Below are 20,024 nucleotides of genomic sequence, written 5' to 3'. Positions count from 1 at the left end.
AAATAAACTAAAACGTTGGCGAAAAAAACGTATAATTTTAGTTAGAAATTTCATTTCACACTTTTTCCTCACAGGATTTACTCAACCTCCAGATGGATGCTGTATAGACACTCTGAATGCTTTCTGCTTACTGTCATCCCGTTAACCGACTTGGAGTCTCACACACACACACACACACACACACGCGCGCGCGCGCGCACACACACGCACGCACCAAAAACCGAGGCACGATGCGTTTTGACATGTCACGCGCGCCCGCTAAAAAAAAAACCGTCAGTGACTCAACGCACGAGCTGCGCGCGCTTAGTCCAGCGGTCCGTTGGATTGGGCGGGAAGAATCTAGCGAGGAAACACGGGATTGGGTGGATTGAAGAGTCAAACTGATGATGTGACTCAGATGAGGAGAAGAATCCACATCACTTCACTTTACCTCAGCTGAGGAGTTTCTGTTCGGCGATCACGGAAAAAAATACGTTTTTGCTGTCCACATTATTGACCTAATTGGAATTAATACCAGTTTTGGACAAATAGCTCACCAAAAGGAAGATTATTAAAGAACATTGTACTATTTCACGATGGCTTTCATGGTAAAACACGTCGTCGGAGGTCAGCTGAAGAATCTGACAGGAGGTCTGACAGAAGAGAAACCTGAAGGAGAGAAATCCGAAGCGGCTGCTAAAGGAATGACACAAGAAGAGTTTGAGGAGTACCAACAACAGCTAGAGGAGGAAAAGTAAGACAAGCCTTTCTTCATACCTGATATTTACGTGTTATTTCTCTGAAATTTGTTTATGTTTTTGTGAGGTAATCGCCGTTGTAGAGAAGCGGACATTTGGAAATGGGCGCGCATTTTTCGCGCTTCGTTGGATATCGCGCGCGCTCGCAGCTGCTCATTTCGCTCAGGGAGATTCTTGCTCAGTCAGATATGAATAATATTCCACATTATTCACATTACAGTTCAACAGAAGTTCGTATGTAATTTAAAGTATTTTACCTTTTCATCACGAATTCAGTCAGGTTGCTTCAGACAGTGGGAGGTTTTAGTATTTGTTTATAAATTGTGTATTCTAATTAAAGTGGTATCAATTGATCAGAATTAGATTCGAATGAATTATATCTGTTCTTAAGCATCATAGCACAAATAAAAGAAAGATGATAAACACTTAACATTAATATGGTATGAATGATTAGCCTACCATATTCATGTACTTACATGTATTTACATGGTACCCCAAGATACTTGCCATGTTTAGCATGGTGTATACCATGATACATTTTCAAAAACACAATATTATTATGATTACCATGTTAGGCAAGTATAGACTCTCTGCTTTATGCAGTTTTAGAATCCACTCATTATCGCCTGAGGTAATTGTAATTAGTATTTTACACCAGTTTAATTTAAACCCTAATCACATTTTCCAATCAGAACATTTAACTCTAATTAAACACTTCTTGTGAATTGTGAAAACCAAAAAAATGAGACCGTTATAACCATCATATTGATCAAGTCAAAACATTTCTGTATTCTTCACATGCTTTGTCTTTAGAAATCATCTCATAAAGGACTGACTTGAACAGGTGGCTGTGTTGACAGAATGGTTTGCATAACTCCCATATTTGGAAAATTGTGATTTCACAGACTTCAAATGGCTGTGCCGAGCTGGTAATCCAACTCATTTCCTCTGAGAGCAGATTTTACATGCTGGGAACAGCTAGTTTAGGACTGTTGACTTTGACAGGGAGTTGTGTGTTTAATCTCTTGAATCAGCCAAACCACCATGATCTTCTCAAAGTTTTTTTTTTTTTTGCTGCTTATTGATATGGGGATTATTTTAACTAGTCATTTGTTGTGAATGAGCATCAGTTGAGTGTCAGTGCGAGTCTAAATCCCTGAGATATTTTCTCTCGTACTCCTCTTCTCAGTAACCACTAGCAGACACTATTATACGGATGATCCCTCTGGAGAAATCATAAAAAGAAGGTTCCAGGTTCAATACGACAGTACCTGGTGAAACTCGTCCATTAGTGTGTAATCCATTGCAAATGCATTACAGTGCTCATAATTATTATTATTATTATTATTATTATTTAAACAGATGCTGTTGATATGGTCACCGTGATTTTGCCAATTAAGACATGGTCCTGGATCAACCTTCCTGTCCCAAAATGTAGTCCTTACCCAATCCCTACCCCTAAACCTAACCCTACCCATAAATTTTCCCTAAAATCAGAGGGTAATGATAGGTGAATGACACTGATGTTTAAGTACTTCACCTTGGTTCTAAGCCTAAACTTGACATAAATTGTAAACTTATCCCTCAAATCTGATTGGTTAATTGGAAAGTTGATCCAGGATCAACAACGATGTTGATCCAGAAACATGTGGTACTTGGTGAAATCACGTTCACCCTGTTGATATAGCTTAACTTGTATTGAGCCTTGAACATTTAAATGCCTTGATAATGGCTCCTCTTTTCAGGGATCAAACCAACAACCCTCTAAATACCAAACCTAAATGTTATCTTTAATTGCTAGTTGTTATTCCCCCACTTAAATGTGTCCATTGTGTTATGACCTTTGCTTTAGCCCTGGAGATTTGTATTGACCTTTCACCTCACATAACCTTTAACAATAACGTAATCTTGAGGCTAACTTAAAATCCCCTAATATGTTATTTTAAAGGCCCCTAATGTTGTTTGGCGTCTCCTACAACAGGTTCACATTCATCCAAGATCAAAAACACATTAATGTCCTCATAATCTCCACTGCAGCTTCAGCTCTTTATCAGTGTCGGAAACGCCTTCATCAAGGATTCAGTCTCTCTAAGCCCCGCCTCTCTGAGAGCTGCTCTGCTGTGATTGGTCAGAAACGCTCATTATCATATCTGAATCTCAGCTCTTGATCACAGTGATACGAACAGTAACGATGGCGTGTGTTTTACCGGATCAATCTCAGAAAACAGCGTCATCTCGACACGAACAACACGAACCAAACTCTTCCAGTCTCAGATACACTACAGTGTTTGAGGGCGGAGCTAAGAGACGCTGCTCAGCCAATCAACACCACAGCCTGGCATTATGCTAATTAGTCACAAACCTACAGGATCAGCAGGAAGTGAGACTGAATTACTCACGACTCGTTTCAGTTCAGAATCGATTCTTTCTTTTGTTAGATAACTCGGTTTATCTGAACTTTGATCTTTTACAGCTTTATTACACACTGCATGAAAGGGAATATCTGAAAAAGCACTGAAGTTTTATAGTTATGTATTTAGTAAATCCATAACTAGCCTATTCCATTTTTCATTTTTGAAATATTTCTATGTTGATCATTTCCAATGTTTGATAAGCTGCTGATTTTTTAAAACCTTTTTTTAGGAATTACAATAAATATTATAATCAAATAAAATTGTAATCGTAGGCTATTTGATTTTGCTGAAATTTATTGTCTCATTGCGCACTTATTTAAAATATTTTCAGCTTTCTTTAATGGACAAATGCGATTGTTGTAAGCAACGGTTCATTTCACCAGACTTCTGGCAAGTAAACCCTAGAAATCCAGTCAGTCTGAAGTTTTTTAATGCTCTCTTTGAAGGTATTTACTCCACGAGTTCCTCGGCGTACGGAGGAAAGCAGTTTAATCCCCCAGAATGACATCTCTCTCTGTGGACGTAGATTTATTTTAGCTCATGTTAAAATGAAGCGAAACTGCCTGAAATGGCTTGTCATAACAGAGATCACTTTTTAAGGTCAATTTAGGCCTTATATGATCATTATTCAAATAAGCATACCAAAAAAATCCTAAAATTAGTCCAATCAACAATCAGTTCAATTGCTGTTTAAATTAGAAATCGGACAGATGATGCTTATTAGCTTGAGATTGATGTTAGACTTGCGTAGATGGATAAAAGATCAAAAGAGCCTTGAAGAGCCCAGATCCTCAGATTACAGTGTTTGTGTGTGTTTGAGATGCTTGTGTTCTCATTTCTCCTCAGGCAAGAGCGAGACACCAATTTTGCCCAGAAGAAGGCGGAGAGGGCGACCATCAGGACTCACTTCAGAGACAAATACAGGTTGCCAAAGGTAACAATTAATCACACATCTGCCCACACTATTAAAACTTATACCCCAACACCTCGCTCGTCAACACACTGGGCTGAATCCCACATTTCACCAGTGAATAATGCCGGGCGTACACCAAAGGATTTTCACAGTCCCAGACTAAAGACCGGCAGTCTTTAGGAATCTTACTGGAGTCTCAGCGCGCTCCCGTCGTCTCGATTGTTAAATGTGAGGTGATAATCTGCAATCGGCGACCCGATTTATGCCAGTCTTTCTCTAGTCTTTCATATCAAACATGTTTGATATTATCGCAAGTCTTTAGTCTGAGACTAAAAACTGTGAACCCAAGTCTTTAGATGTGAGCTGATAATCTTATAAAGTCTTTTCTAAATCTTTTCAAAGTCTTTAGATGTACAGAAAGCATAAGAAGTTATATTGTGCATAAAGATATTATTAAGGATCCATTTGTTAATATTAGTTGACTGCAACTTGAACTAACAATGAAAAATAGCATTTATAACATGAACAGTTGCATTTTTATTAAAGGGGACCTATTATGCCCCTTTTCACAAGATGTAAAATAAGTCTCTGATGTCCCCAGAGTGTGTATGTGAAGTTTTAGCTCAAAATACCCAACAGATAATTTTCTACAGCATGTTTAAACTTTTTGAGGCTCAGAAAAACGCACCGTTTTAGTGTGTATCCCTTTAAATGCAAATGATCTGCTGCTGCTGGCCCAGAGGGCGGAGCCTCACGAGCTCGCAGGACGCGTGTCAGGACAATAGGCCTATTTCACAATAATGGTCGCCAAGACCGGAAGTAGGGTAAACTCTTTTCCGGTGAAAGCGCTAGCAGTTGCAGTCGGAGGACAAATGCGGAGACTAAATGCGGTCCGTTCTGTTGCGTACCTTTTTATGTTTCAACCCAAAGAAGAAACCACCCTATTTATCACTTCACAGCTTTCCGTGTTTTCATGGAACAACTGGGGAGAAGTTAAATCACGCCAGACACGTGTAAAGGAGGAAGCAGATGTTGAAATTGAGTGTTGATGCCGGGGTTCGGGAGTGATGCCCTGACAAAACATGTTTATATTGCACTTGATTGTTATCCGATTTGCACTTTTATTTATTATTATTAACTGTTGGCAATTTAAAATTGTTTGTAGAAGTTGTTTTCTTTAACTTTCTTTCCCTTTTTTCCTGGGTGCGCTTTGCCAGGCCTGCTGTTTACTTGTGCAAGCAAGGGCAGCTGGAACATTTATTAAACGTGTAGAATACTTTCCAAACCGTTTGTGATGTACAAAAATAAACATATTAGAATAACTTTTAAAGTTGTGTAAACACGGAGCAGTTTTTCCCGTGAGTGGGACTGGAAAATCCGGAGTGGATCAGGAGCGGAGTGATGACAGCACTCTTACCCCTAAAATCCACTGGATCCGTCTACGGCGCGGAACGGCAGCGCCACGTTTTTGATGCGTCCCTAGCTCAGCGTCAAAGTCCACTGGAAGCGTCTCAGACGCGTTTCAGCAGCGGAGCGTTGGTCTCCACAGGGTGTTTTATTTTGAAAATCGACCGGATTCTCTATGCCGTTTTGTGTCTGACTTCCTGCCCGGTACGATGTACTCTGTGCTGCTTGACGCGGCAAGCGGCGAAAATAGACCTACTTCCTATTCTCTGCGGAGCGGAGAGACGCTTCTGAGACGCGCTGCGTCCGCAGCTGGTGGACTTAAGAGCATTGACTATAATGGCCGCGATTAGCTCTGGCATCCGCGCGCCGTAGACGGATCCAGTGGATTTTAGGGGTTAGAGTGCAGAGAGGAACAGGCTTTTGCTCCACTCCAGGCTTTATCACACACCCCTCAGCAGAGTGAACACCTCGTCCTTCCCATTCAAACTAAAATTAAGACATTTATTACACTATTTGAGAAATGTAAGCATATTTACGGCCTTAAAATTATGAGAAGTGAATTTAAGACACAAGGACAGGGGGGAACCCTGATATTGACGGAAATCCGTCGTAGACTCTCGTAGCGACGGATAACTTTAATCCCTGTATGATGAAGTGTATTACTGAATATAAAATTTACATACATTATATATTTTTTAATATATGAAAATTCATTATGTATTATTCAATATATTGTAATATATTAACACCTTATTCTGTATATTTAAGGGTACCTCAGACAAAATATTGTGACATGATATGTTGTTACAGCCCTATTAACCCTCTGGGGACGGATTGGGCGGTACCGCCCAAAATGACATACTATTACAAATGTCTTAAAAACTTTTAATGATAGTGAGGTGCCATCTTTTTGCCGTCTTCCTCAGATTCCACTGAAAACAGTGATAACAAACTTACCCGGCTTGCATACACACTTCCTTGTTGCGCAATACCACTTTGTAAAAGGCCAATGAAATCGATGTTGTTTGGCAGATTCACAAGCAACAACCAATGGAAAAATTGCCGATGGAGGAATATTTTTCTTACCCAATCAGAGGAAGGTTACCATGACGTATTCTAGCAAATCGGAGGACTCTGTAGCCTTGCAAGGGGTGGTACTATATACTATTACGCAAACAGCGTTGAGTGGCAGAGACGACAGAAAGCGAACGGACGCCTCGAGTATAAACAAGGCTTTATGGAGCGAGAGCGCACAGAGATATGAGAGAGAGACAGAACAATTATAATATATATATATACACATACAATTATAGCATTATTTATTGTTTTAGCACTTTTATGATGGCAAGCAGTAAACGATTTACGGTGGAACAAGCTCGGGAACAATAACTGGAGAGTGACGAGGAGAAAGCATTGCTTAGAAAATTCTAAGTATTCCTAAGAAAAACGCCTGGGACTATTTGTAAATAAAGTTAAAATTTTCATTGTTCTTTACACATTTTATTTAACAATTACACGTGTCTGTCAAGCAAAGGCTTTGACAAACATATTTTTTGTTCAAAAACTGTTCACTATTGTTGTGTGATGTGTGATTTACAGAAAAATAAATGCCAAAAATCAAATTTCCGTTTTTGAAATTCTCTAGTTTATGGTACATTTTCACTCATACTTCCTTTATAAACATATTACATGTGTGCTTATGTTAGCTTAGGGTCTTCTGAATCCATAGATACCAAGCACATAGTGTTCCATCTCCATTACATATATACATATAGTTTATAAGCCCAAATGTAAAAATAGAGAAAACGGACCAAAAAGAGCTTAGTCCCCACAGGGTTAATTTACCTTTTTATTTTGCCTATTTTACTAATTCTTATTTTTTGCAATGTGAAAAGATTTTTATCATGATTAATTACCCATTCCCCAATACTCAATAGTGTACTGTAATAACAAAAACTTTGTTTCTCATTACTTCAATGCAAAAAATTATATTTTAATTGCAAAAGCCTACTAAATTTAAATTAGATAAGGAAGTTCATCAAGACAAACGTTGATGTTGGCGTGAGAAAGCTTGACCTGTTCCAGTTTTAAAGTTTGAGGGTTTTGAAGGCAATACAATCAGAAAAGCAGGTTAAATGTGCATTTAAGTTGAATATTGACATACATGCATAGTAACAGGCAAATAAATATAAATTAATAGATATTTAGATACCAATATTTAATTTCAAGGGATGTTTAAATAACAGTACTACTAATAAAATTTAAGAAAAAAATAATTATGTATTCTAAGCATCGCATTTGTGGGCTTCTGTGGTTCCTCTGCCTATGAAATCCCAGTTAACCCCTCGTTATCACTGATATTTTTGGACTGCTCGGGAATGTTGTCAGTAACATGCAAACCAAAATAAACCAGACTTCATACTGAACACAGGGCAAAAGGGCATTTAAATAAACAAGACACAGCTGAAACATATAAATTAATAATGAGCAGAGAGCTGTGGGAAATGAAGTCTGGGAATATGGAGAAAGTGAGGGACGAGGCTGCCATCTGCTGGTACATAAGGACAGGTGTAACAGAGCTAACCTGTTTGATAATCAAGTCACCTTTATTTATACAGTGCTTTTTACAACACAGAGTGTTTCAAAGCAGCTTTACAGAGATAACAGGAAAATAATTAAAGTTTGTTTCTAGAAGAAAATAGCATCACAGTCCAGCCCAAGTAAGTTCAGTGATGGTTCATTTTTGTTGTAAAAAAGTTATTAATTTAGTTCATTTATATATATATATATAGCCTCTCATAGTTCATTTATATATATATAGCCGCTCTGGAGAAAACTGTGATGTCATCGTCCAGCTCAGTTCAGTTCTCATATAATGGTTTCAATGCAGGAGATCAATAATATTGTTGAATATTAAATGTCCCCAACTAAGGAAGACAAAAGCGAAAAAGGCGATAATAGCAGTGATTCTCATTTCTATGCCATTCTGGAGAGAAATGGTCTCTCTTTTTTTTTGTAACCCATCTCTGGAGTGTGATGCTGAACTCACATCAGAGTTTTTGTATTGTTTTTGTATGAACCTTGATATTTTATGTGCAACAATAGCTTGTTCAGTCCCAGACATCAGCATAGTTTCGGCCCAGATCCGGCCCACACCTGGGCCACGTTGAATCCACATTCACCAGATGTGGGCCGGATCTGGACCCACAATATGGCCCCATCCACACTACTACGTTTTTGTTTAGAAACGCAGACCTTTTGCTACGTTTGCTCCTCCCGTCCACACTAAAACGGCAAAAAAGAAGACCTAAAACAGAGAAGGTTAGAAACCTTGCCGACCCCGTTTTGCGCTTTGAATCTCCGGAGGGCGTTTTAGTGTAGACGGGTCAAAACGGAGGACTTTAGAAACGATGACGCAGAGGCTCACGCTCGGCTCTCTGATTGGGTCATACAATGGAAGAAAACGCACAACAACAGCCTGGACTACCAGTTACGTTAGTGCAAGTAAATTCTGCATTTCACTAAGCTAAAACTGCCTACATGCGCCGGAGGCAAGCTATTATTCCAGCGATCTGTGACAGTTCCCGTGTGCAGCGGCGGTATCGACCGTACATGGAGCGTCGGTTTTGGGTTAAGCCGGGAAGAACCAGCCCATGGTGGGATGATTTTATCAATGAAGTTGTGGTTCCTGAGGAATGGTGCGAAAACTTTTGAATGTCCAGATCGGCACTTATCAACCTCAGCGAAATCTGAGGAATAGTCAATCCGTTTCCTGTTTACACCGGCACGCGCACGCCCAGTGTAGGTGAATGGTCACGTGATCCGCGTTTTCAGTCGTTTTAATGTGGACGTAGATCAGTTCTAATACGCAGCTGAAATGCTGGTGTGGATGGAGATCGTATTCTTTTTAATTCTCCGTTTCTAAACTAAAACGCAGTAGTGTGGATGGGGCCTATGTTGCTGTCTGGGAATACCAGGTGTGATACCTATAGACTAAACACGTAATACCCATGTGCACGCCATCAGCGTTTTCACAGATTCGTTTTTGAAGTTTACGCAGAGATGATATTTTTCAAAGTTTTTCCTGTTTCAAGGTTTGCGTTCTCGAGCACCAAACACTGTTTTCGTGCAGATGAACAGGCCAGAGCGCGGTAAGGTCTTTCTGTTTTCGGTTAGAACGGTGTTGTGTTAGCGGACGCTAAGTTAACCCTCTGAGGTCGACGCGATAGTCTCGCTTTTTTTCTTATCAGTGCAAAAGAAACTCAAAATACTCTGTTGATTTTTATCTTACATATTAAGTGTTGTACATCATTAGATCCTAAGTGTCTATTTTTTTTGTGGATACTCACAATAAAAACAAAGTGTTGTCCTTTTCGCCAAATAAAGAAAAACAAACATGATGCGCGTTCTGCCTTCTCTCTGTCAGTGAAGTCCATTCTGAAACGCGTCCGAAAATTAACGGTAATTCCGCGAATACTTGTCATACAGGCACAAGTGTTTTTCCATAATGAAGCTTGAACTCTCTTCTTTTAAATGAATTAATATATATAAAAAAACTAATTTTATCAGTTTATGTAATCTGTATGAAAAGAGAGAGATGTCAGTCTTTTTCTTTCCGGCTCATTATACCTGATTACGCGTTAATGTGCCACGCCCACGGAGAGCGCGCGGTACTCAAACGCAAATGATCTAAGGCAAGCCATTCAAACATGCCAATGCCCACCAACTGGATTATAAAACACATCGTGTTTAGTAAGTATCTTACTAAAGCTGTGTACACAGCGTATCCCTACACTGTAAGGAATAATACTATCTAATAACCCAGGAAAATGTACCAGAAGTGCTGGTAGTTTCATTTCGAGGAGCAATATTGAATAGTGTCTGACTGTAAACCGCAAAAAGACTGTTTCAATATGAATTGCGTGTCTGTGTGTAGGCTAAATGACGAATGAACGTCACAGGCGCGCGCGCTGTTGTTTACTACAGTTATACAGCGCGTGTCTGTGCCGTTCATTCACTCTCGCACCTACATTAGTAAACGTTATGTTTACATGGACACATCCAAACTATATTGCTATAGCCTACTAAGATGAGTAAAAATAGACTGAAATATGTTGAAATAAAATGTGTGTATAAGCAACAAACTGCAATTCACATGTATATGTTAATATATCATACACAATATGTCTAAATATGAATGTTTAGACAAGATTTTGTGATTAGTTTTGGATAGATTATAAGGTTTTGACTGTAAAAAGACTACCGTCACATTAAATAGGTACGCTTTTGTTCACCAATTTCTGCTCATGTTAAATATACTATAGTATGATGTTTTGTCAAAAATAAAGTAGGTATATTGAATTATCAACTAAGATGTTATTATAGTGTTTGTTCCAATATTCAAACTAATGAATCCTTACCTTTTTTAATACGTATGATAAAATGTATACTTTTTACAAAGAAAAACACTTGAAATCTTGTTAAAATTGTAATTGTTGTTGTAATTGTAACCTATTTGTAATTGGTTACAATTTCTAATTGTAAAATATGTATATATAGATAATTTCTTTTGTCCTTGCATTCTTTGGGATCCTGTGACACACCTGTGTGAAAGGCTAATTAATATGCAGCTCATTATGTATATGGCACATTATCCGGCCTTTGTCTTCTCAGGTGTGAACACGCCTCCACGCATATTGCCTTTCCAAACAAAAGGTGTCTTATAAAATTTAAATCAATGTAGGTTTTGTGTAAATGATTAGGCAGGATGATTTTCAGATCATTTTGAAGCAAAAATTCAAGGCAACAACACCCATTAGTCAAAAGTCTTGTGGACCCATATTTAGTATGTGTTTTGTGGCCTTATTTCAGACACTTTAACTTTTAGTTTTTTCAATAACCATGCATAAACAATATTCTCTAAAAAATACAAACATGTACATACATGTTGCTCACATATTACGGTAGCCCCGTTTGTGCTATATAGAGTGAATTTACACCTTTACCATTAACATGTTTATAAATAACTGAAAAAAGCACAAATGTCAGAGCATGTCAGAACACCTCAAGGACCCCAAAAACCCCTTAGACCTCAGAGGGTTAATAACTAATCATCTCTGCAACGGAAGTGAATCAATCTGGACAATAACTTTATTCTAGATCTGCTGTAGAACCAAAACAATCTCTGTTACTGTAATTTAAATGCGTCTGCCAAATGCTTAAATGTAAATGAACAGGGCCTCATGTATTTGTTTGTATTTCATGGTCTGTTTTTCAGAACGAGTTGGACGAGACTCAGATCCAGGCGGCGCGAGATGACGTTGAGCTCCCCACTGAACTGGCCAAGATGATCGCTGAAGACAACCAGGAGGAGGAGCAGAAGCAGTCGGTCCTGGGTCAGCTGACCAACATCCAGAACGTGGACATGGGCCATCTGAAGGGCAAAGCTCAGGCCACGCTGGAGGACCTGAAGAACTCTGCCGAGAAGTGCTGCGTCATGTGATCACCCTTTCCTCATCTCCAAACACATGCTGACAAACATCCGTATTCATATATCCAGTGTGACGTGTAGGTTTCATGATGCTAATGTTGTTCTAGGAGTTTAAATGTCTTCAAATATACACACCCTGCTCGGAGAATCTCACGGAAAACATGCTCAGGTCGCATTTCACCTCACGGGAAAGGTATATTTTGCATAAATTATGTTCTCATGAAAGTAACGTTGCAATGCAAATAACATGCAAGTATAATTTCTTGACTTTGTGGTGAAATACGACAAGTTTCTGGAGATTCACTGCTCCGGTCTGAAGAGATTTATTGCAGCGATAGCGTAGCGGGTTCGTGGAGAAATGACTCCCCAGACAGCAACATAGGGTTGGCTCAGATCCGGCCCACATCTGGGCCGCGTTGAATCCAGATGTGGCCCGGATCTGGAACACGTTGAATCCACATGTTCCAGATGTGGCCCGGATATGGGCCGCGTTGAATCCAGATGTTCCAGATGTGGCCTGGATCTGGGCTGCGTTGAATCCACGTTCCAGATCTGGGCCGCATTGAATCCACATGTTCCAGATGTGGCCCGGATCTGGAACGCGTTGAATCCACATGTTCCAGATGTGGCCCAGATCTGGGCCGCATTGAATCCACATGTTCCAGATGTGGCCCGGATCTGGAACGCGTTGAATCCACATGTTCCAGATGTGGCCCGGATATGGGCCGCATTGAATCCACATGTTCCAGATCTGGGCCGCATTGAATCCACATGTTCCAGATGTGGCCCGGATCTGGAACGTGTTGAATCCACATGTTCCAGATGTGGCCCGGATATGGGCCGCATTGAATCCACGTTCCAGATCTGGGCTGCATTGAATCCACATGTTCCAGATGTGGCCCGGATCTGGAACGCGTTGAATCCACATGTTCCAGATGTGGCCCGGATATGGGCCGCATTGAATCCACATGTTCCAGATGTGGGCTGACACTATGTTGCTGTCTGGGTCGCTACGTCTGTATGAAGGGCTTATGGGAGCAGGAATGGAGGTCCATCCACACAAACACCTTCATGTTTCACCTTAATGACCCCTGATGTCATTAACGCCCTTTGACCTTTCATTGAGTGCTGCTGTTTTGTGCAGGTGGTTTGGTGTCGTCTACCTTTTTCTTTCTGGTTTTTCCCTCTTATAGAGAGCGTTTCTTTAAAAAAAAACAGACAGTAACATTGTGTATGCCCAGATCGGGCTCACATCTGGGCCGCGTAGAATCCACATGTGGACCGGATCTGAGCCGACATTATGTTGCTTTCTGGGAACAATGATCTTTTGAATGAAGGAGTACATGTTCTGTGTCTTATGAATAAAGCCATACAGGGATTTGGGTTTTAAAAAAAGCAGCAATAAGTGAAACAACATAAAGCAATATTAATATTACCATCTCTGATCTAAAGGACAGAGCTGATAGCCAGTTCATGTGAAGAAAAAGGCTGTATTTTATTTGACCCGTAAGAGTATTGTATGTTTATTTCTTTATTAATGGCAAGAGTGGTGTTTATTTTACTTATGCCCTCGATAGTTGTTTCCGCTGCATAAGTAACGTAATTACCAATGTGATGCATTCATGTAATAATTCTTCTGTAATTTCCAGACCTTGCTGATTTTTGACTGTTGAAAGTGTAATAAATATATTTGTACAAAGATTATGATGCATGTGATATGATTTCAGGCTTTGTGTGATCATGCAGTGCCGTATCTGACCTGTAGGTGGAGATATCGGACAACAGAAACAAACGCTTCACTAACACTAGTTCAGCTCTCATCAGGAAGTTTATAGGTGGGTAGTTGACGTAACAAAAAACCTTTTTGCAAACGAACATCCAGTTTAGGTAAATGTCATTGCTTTGAAGTGTTTTTAATCACTGTCAAGTTCAAAAGTCCTGCAGTGTGACAGAGTTTCTCATGTACATGTACAGCATTTCTACAACTATTATAATGTTCTTTGAAACTGTTTTAGATGCATAACTACCCAGCTGTGATTTAGTGTATTTTACCTCACTGATTCTGTTGACATTTACACTTATTCATTTAGCAGACGATTTCATCAAAGCACCTTTCAAATGAGGAACACGACAAGTGTTATGACTCATCATAAACACGAGAGCTGCAGGTACTACAGTTTCAGACGAGAGCCTAGAACAGGCAGACTGAGGAAAAGTGGAAGCAAAGGGAGGATTTTTTTATACCCAGCTGAAATTATTTTTACAAAAATATGGTGATATTGGCATTTTGGAACATTATAGAAGCACATTTCCGCTACATAAGAAAAAAAATCATGCTTGTAAATCATAATTATGACATAAAACACAAAGTTGTAGTTTGGATTTTTTTTTATTATAATTTTGGCTTTTTGTTATAATTTCGACTAGTCAAAATTATGATTTCTTCTGACAATTTTAACGTTATTGTGTCATCATTATAACGTCATCATTTCGATTTGTCATAATTTTGATTTTTTCTTTAGTCATAATTTCAACATTTTATATGATCATTTTGACTCATAAATTCGACTTCTGTCATTATTTCGATGACTTAACATTATTCTCGATGTCATAATTTTGACTTTTTATCTCACTTGTAATTTTTGCCAATATATATTTTTGGTCCTAACTGACTTTTTGTCATAATTTGTACTTTTTATATTTTAATTATTACTTTTTATGTCATAATTTTGACTTTTTATGACACAAACGTTTTGTCATATTTTGACGTCATCATTTTGACTTTTGTTTTAATTATTACTTTTTGTCATAATTTAGATTTTTTTTTGTCATATTTGACTTTTTATGCCATAATTTTGACTTTTTATGACTTATAATTTCTACAACAAGATTTTTTTTGTCATATCAAACTTTTTTTTAAATCATTTTGATGTTTTTGTCTTAATTATATATAGTAACTAAATTGTCATAGTTTTGACTTTTTATGTTAGAATTATGACTTTATTTCATCACTCATGATTTACCAAAGCATGATTTTTTCCCCTAATGTGGCAGAAATGGCCTTCCATAAAACAGATAACAAGCATTTGTTGTTTTCTGGCTCACAGAGTCCCTTTCAGAGAGTTGCCAATCTGAAGACTGTGACAACTAGCCCCTACACACTGATTCCTCTATCCCAGCTTTTGTCCTGTAACAGACTCCGGGGATGGTTGCGGTTTTGCATAGTTTCTCCTCTTCAATCCCAGTGTTTTCCATCTGAATAGCAGAGAATGCCTGATCTCAAGTGCGCAGTGAAAGGACAGAGCAGTAAATATATTGTTGTGGAAAGTCTCTCTATTGACGTTGCTCTGGGCTGCTGCATGGCCAGTCGCACACAAAGAGGGTGAAACGGTCCAGAAAACACTTTTGTGGCCTTTTCTTTTCCACCAGGGCGCGAATAAAACACCCGAAAGCAGCCTGAGAGGAACGGGGGATGAAGAAACGGGGGTTTGAGTCGGTTTATACAGGGGCTTGTTCTTGGGTTTGCGCTAAAGAGAAACAGATTTGTTTTTCTGCGCTTTAAATTGAAGAAGTGGTTTGCAGATGTTGAGCTTCCAACAGAGGAATGTGTGTGTGTGTGTGTTTTTCTCTCTCTCTCTCTCTCTCTCTCTCTCTCTCTCTCTCTCTCTCTCTCCTGACAGGATTTTGTAATCTCACGCAGAGAGAGAGAACGAGAGACCACACAGCTCGCTAGCTTCATGAAATTTATAAACATTTTATTTATCCCGTACAGGAGGTGAGCTTTGCCAAAAACAGTGTTTCTATGGATAAAATCCCGCGTTTACAGCCAATAGAACAAGAGAATGAATAATAAAGAGAGGAGGGTTTTGGAGGAGGGGTCGTGTGTGTGTGTGTGTGTGTGTAAATGCCCAGCCGAGCGTGAAAGAGTCGGAGGGACAAAGACCTGCAGCATGAAGCCGTAACAGCACTTTAAGAGCAGAAAACACTCAAAACAACATGAGAAAGGAGGATTCTCACTCAAAACTACATACAAACCCCAAACTGGAGGAGGATTCTCATGAAAACAGAGAAATGCACTCGGATAGCAGCAGATTGCACTGATGAGAAGCTTCATTGAGGAGTAAATGTGTGTCTTTTTTGCCGAAACTTACTCTGAAGTTTTTGCATTTCTCACTTGAAGATACAGAGAAATGCACTCGGATAGCAGCGGATTGGACTGAACTGAAAGCTTCATTGTGGAGTATTAATGCATGACATTTCTATGATGCATTCTCGCCGAAACTAACTGAAACTAATTTTTTTTGCAACGCAAAAGGAGGATTCTCATGCAGATATAGAGAAATGCACTCGGATAGCAGCAGATTGAACTGAACGACTGATAGAAAAGCTTCATTTAGGAGTAAATGCGTGACTTTTTCTGCCAAAACTAACTCTGAAGTTTTTGCAATTCTCACTCAAAACAACATCAAAACCCCACTTGAAGATACAGAGAAATGCACTCAGATAGCAGCGGATTGAACTGATTGCACAACTAAAAAGCTTAATTGTGGAATAAATGCATGCCTTTTCTTGTTGAAACCCACTCTGAAGTTTTTGCAACGCGATGCACTTTATTCCCCCGGCGTTGTGCATGAGAACCGAACCGATGCGCACATGCATCTGAGCTCAGAAATGAAGATCATCTTGCCGTTAATCATCTGGTTTGTGATGATGACTCTGGACGCTCAGCTGGTTTGCTGGCAGGCGCTAGTCAGGTGTCACGAGGAGCGTGAGTGTGAGCTAGCGTATAACCAGTACCTGAGTGCGTGCGACGGCAACATCCGCGGGGAACGCCGGCAGTGTCCTAGCCACTGTATTAGCGCGCTAATCCGCCTCAACCAAACCGGATCAGGGCCGGATCTGGAGAGATGCTCCTGCGAGACGGATCCCGAGTGTTTGAGCGCCAAACGAGCCATCGATCCCTGTCTCCCGCGCACTCATCCTAGCGGAGCCGATAGCATGGGGTGCACCGAAGCGCGCCGCCGTTGTGAGGACGATCCCGCGTGTCACGCGGCTCTAATGGCGTATCTCTCCCACTGTGGACAGCTGTTCAACGGGAGAAAGTGTTCGTCGCAGTGCCGGTCCACCATCGAGGAACTTCTGCTGATGCCGAACGGCGTAATGCTAAACACCTGCGTGTGCGACGGCCTCGAGCGGCCATTTTGTGAGGTGGTGAAACAGAACATGGTGAAACTCTGTTTGATCGGAGATCCCGGCGGCGAACACGACGATGCGTACGAGGACGAGGATTACGAGGTGAAACCGGGAAGCGAGGCGAGTGATGCGGCGACGTCGAGTTCTAGCGCTTCGGCTCTTTCTCAACACGCGGTTTTGCTGTTCGTTCTCGCTGCGTTTGAGACTCTGTAAATATGATTGAGTAAAACCGCTGGAATACACGACACTACATCAAATCTGGAGGGTTTTAAACACTGCACACAATACGTGCCTGCTTTGTAAGCGGTTGCAAGAAAAAATGGCATCTAAACAACTAAAGATCAACACAAAAAATTTGTTACATTGTCGATAAATTTCATTTTAATGTCAATGTAGTTTGTCATATTTTTGATATTTTTTGTCATAATTATATGTAATAACTGTCATAGTTTTGACGTGTTATGTTATAATTTGCTTTTTTGTGTCATCATTTCTAAATATGGAGATTTCAATACTCCAGACGTCCAATAAGTGCCTGCTTTGTAAGCGGTTGCAAGAAAAAAATGGCATCTAAAAACGAAAAATTGGTTACACTTTATGTTGATAAATATTTTTGTCATTATTGACTTTTTGCCATAATTATATGTAATACTGATTTATGTCATAGTTGTGACTTTTTATGTCATAATTATGACTTTTTATTTTCGCTGCATTTGAGACTTTTAAATGGCCGGATGATTGAGTGAAATCATTCATGACACTACTTCAAATCTGGAGATTTTAAAACACTAGGCTTTCTTTTAAGTGGTTACAATCTTGTAATGTTTGTTTTGTCTTGGTCTGTGATTCTGCACGCTGACAATTCTCAATGTCCATTGCGCTCGTTCCTGTTGCGTCTCAAACCGGCGACCCGTGTGAGCGTCGAGTCCGAGGAGGCGGGGAAACAACGATCTCCAATAATTGAATTGGTCTGCAGTACCTGTTTCCACCACTAGCTGTCATTCTCACAGACTGCAGCTTGAACAACAACAACAACAAACTCACATTAGTAGACTATGCTTCAACACTGCAAAAAATGCTTCTTAGTATTTTTGTCTTGTTTTCAATCCAAAATCTTTAATCAAGAAGCATTTACTAGAAAAGTCAAATGACTTAATAATGTATCTTGTTTTCTGAAATAAAAAAATAAAAATGAAGTGAGTTTTTGCTTAAAACAATCAAATTGATCTGCCAATGGAGTGAGAAAAATAATCTTGTTTTCCATTTGAATTCAGATTATTTTTCTGACCCCATTGGCTGTTAATTTAGCTTGTTTTTGCTTGTTTGCAGTGTTAAAGCAGACAATCAAATAATCCTCTGATGAGAGTTAGTTGACATGTAAGTTAGTAAAATGTCTAAAGTGGAACATCGAAATAAAATAACCAAAAAAGGTTAAAAATTTAACTTTACGGTTCTAGACTCAATTTTAAAGAAGCCTTTATTCCAAAAAATGCGAACGGTCTAAAATTATTGCATTTTGATTTCATTTGTAATGTTTTTTTCCCCTATACTGATAAAGCATGTTTACGAACTGCTTAATTCATAAAATGTAATGAATGAAATGATCCCGAACCCTTCAATCTTCTATATGGAACCTTTTCTTCTGACTTGTAAGTCGTTTTGCACACAACAAACTCACACGGAAACATGCGCTTTGATGCATGACAAATGAAAACGTTTTAAAATCATCTCAGAAATGTTTGATTGAATCGGAGTCAGAGTCTGTCCATCCGTGAGTCTGCTCGTATTCGACTCGTCGGGGCTGAATCTGATTCCAGCGTCGACTCGAGATGTTCGGGACATGAACTCTCTCCGCAGTGTTTGTTATGATTTCACTCTTCAAGTGTGTGTTTAGTGACTCGAGACCAGCCGTGAGTGTGTGTCGAGCTCTTACTACCAGCACACTCTCATTGTACTCGCAACTTACTTCAAATATTTGCAGTGCGCGTCTCATAAAGGAGCCGGTTTCGGGATCAAGTGCTTCATTTGAGAGAAGAGGCCCTTCAAAAGCTGTGAACAGTCTCACACACACTTCAGTTTCCCTCTGATCTCACACACACTTCAGTTTTCCTCTGATCTGTTGAACAGATGATCAGAAACACTGCATCTCCAAACGTCTCCATTGTTGATGAATGCTGGAGATCAACACCAAGTGCATGAAAACGTTCAATGTCAAGCTTCAAACTGTAACAAGTTAGTTTTTGATTTCAGTGGTTTTCAATTTCAAATGTTTCTTTGCATAATGAATAATTAGTAATGCCTAATGAGTTTATGTAAACTGAGATCAGAAACGTACTCTATGCAAATATTTTTCTACACTGCAAAAAATGCTTTTCTTTGTATTTTTGTATTTTTTCCAGTCCAAAAATCTTAAATCAAGAAGCATTTACTATAAAAGTCTTGTTTAAAAAACAAAAAAAATTGTGAGTTTTTGCTTAAAACAAGCTAAATTATCGGCCAATGGGGAATGAAAAAAAATCTTGTTTTCCATTTGAATTAAGATTTTTTTTCTTGTTTTCCATTTGAATTAAGATTTTTTTCTTACCCACTGGGGGATAATTTTGCTTGTTTTTTATTATCAGGAAAAAAGATTGTCATTTTACTCATCTAATAAATGCTTCTTGATTTAAGAATGTTTTAGATATTTGGACTTTGCAGTGTATGGTCAGTTTTCTCTTTCAGATCTATTATTGCATTGGAAGGGAATCTTGCACAGAAAGTTAAAGATGAGTAAAGTGTTTACAGTCTCTGTTAAAGCATCTGATACTGGAAGGAAACTTTTTCTGTGTTCTTGTGTAGCGTGTGTTTCTGCTTCAGTATTTCTTGAGTTC

General features: G+C 39.3%; 2 protein-coding genes across 3 annotated transcripts in view; both read left to right on the top strand.

The window, feature by feature from the left end:
- The first annotated feature begins 205 nt into the window (after window positions 1-205).
- cplx3b (complexin 3b) lies at window positions 206-13,660 on the top strand. The gene is made up of 3 exons (XM_077194637.1): window positions 206-733; window positions 3,998-4,085; window positions 11,749-13,660. Exons 1-3 carry the CDS (start codon window positions 576-578, stop codon window positions 11,971-11,973), a joined length of 471 nt encoding a protein of 156 aa, XP_077050752.1. The 5' UTR covers window positions 206-575; the 3' UTR covers window positions 11,974-13,660.
- A 28-nt stretch (window positions 13,661-13,688) lies between these two features.
- Window positions 13,689-20,024, top strand: part of LOC143700889 (growth arrest-specific protein 1) — a 6,432-nt gene continuing 96 nt past the window's right edge. Inside the window, exons 1-3 of one of the 2 annotated variants that reach the window (XM_077194636.1) lie at window positions 13,689-13,796; window positions 14,055-14,129; window positions 15,737-20,024. The exon at window positions 15,737-20,024 is cut by the window's right edge and continues 96 nt beyond it. In XM_077194636.1, coding sequence (XP_077050751.1) covers window positions 16,615-17,367 — 753 coding nt within the window. In that variant the 5' untranslated portion in view covers window positions 13,689-13,796; window positions 14,055-14,129; window positions 15,737-16,614 and the 3' untranslated portion in view covers window positions 17,368-20,024. Of the gene's footprint in view, window positions 13,797-14,051; window positions 14,130-15,736 lie in introns of both variants that reach the window. The other variant, XM_077194635.1, reaches the window with a different exon arrangement.

This window comes from Siphateles boraxobius, unplaced genomic scaffold (assembly GCF_051911475.1).
Source record: "Siphateles boraxobius isolate OS27281-9 unplaced genomic scaffold, OSU_SipBor_1 32, whole genome shotgun sequence".
Taxonomy (NCBI): Eukaryota; Metazoa; Chordata; class Actinopteri; order Cypriniformes; family Leuciscidae; genus Siphateles; species Siphateles boraxobius.
Note: the sequence above shows the minus strand (reverse complement) of the source record. Positions and strands in the feature narration are given on the sequence as shown.

Bases quoted from the DNA above. Each gene is read 5' to 3' on its own strand.
- cplx3b (XM_077194637.1), top strand. From the start codon at position 576: ATGGCTTTCATGGTAAAACACGTCGTCGGAGGTCAGCTGAAGAATCTG. The intron at 734-3,997 runs GTAAGACAAGCC...ATTTCTCCTCAG, and splicing joins CAACAGCTAGAGGAGGAAAA to GCAAGAGCGAGACACCAATT. The intron at 4,086-11,748 runs GTAACAATTAAT...TCTGTTTTTCAG, and splicing joins ACAAATACAGGTTGCCAAAG to AACGAGTTGGACGAGACTCA.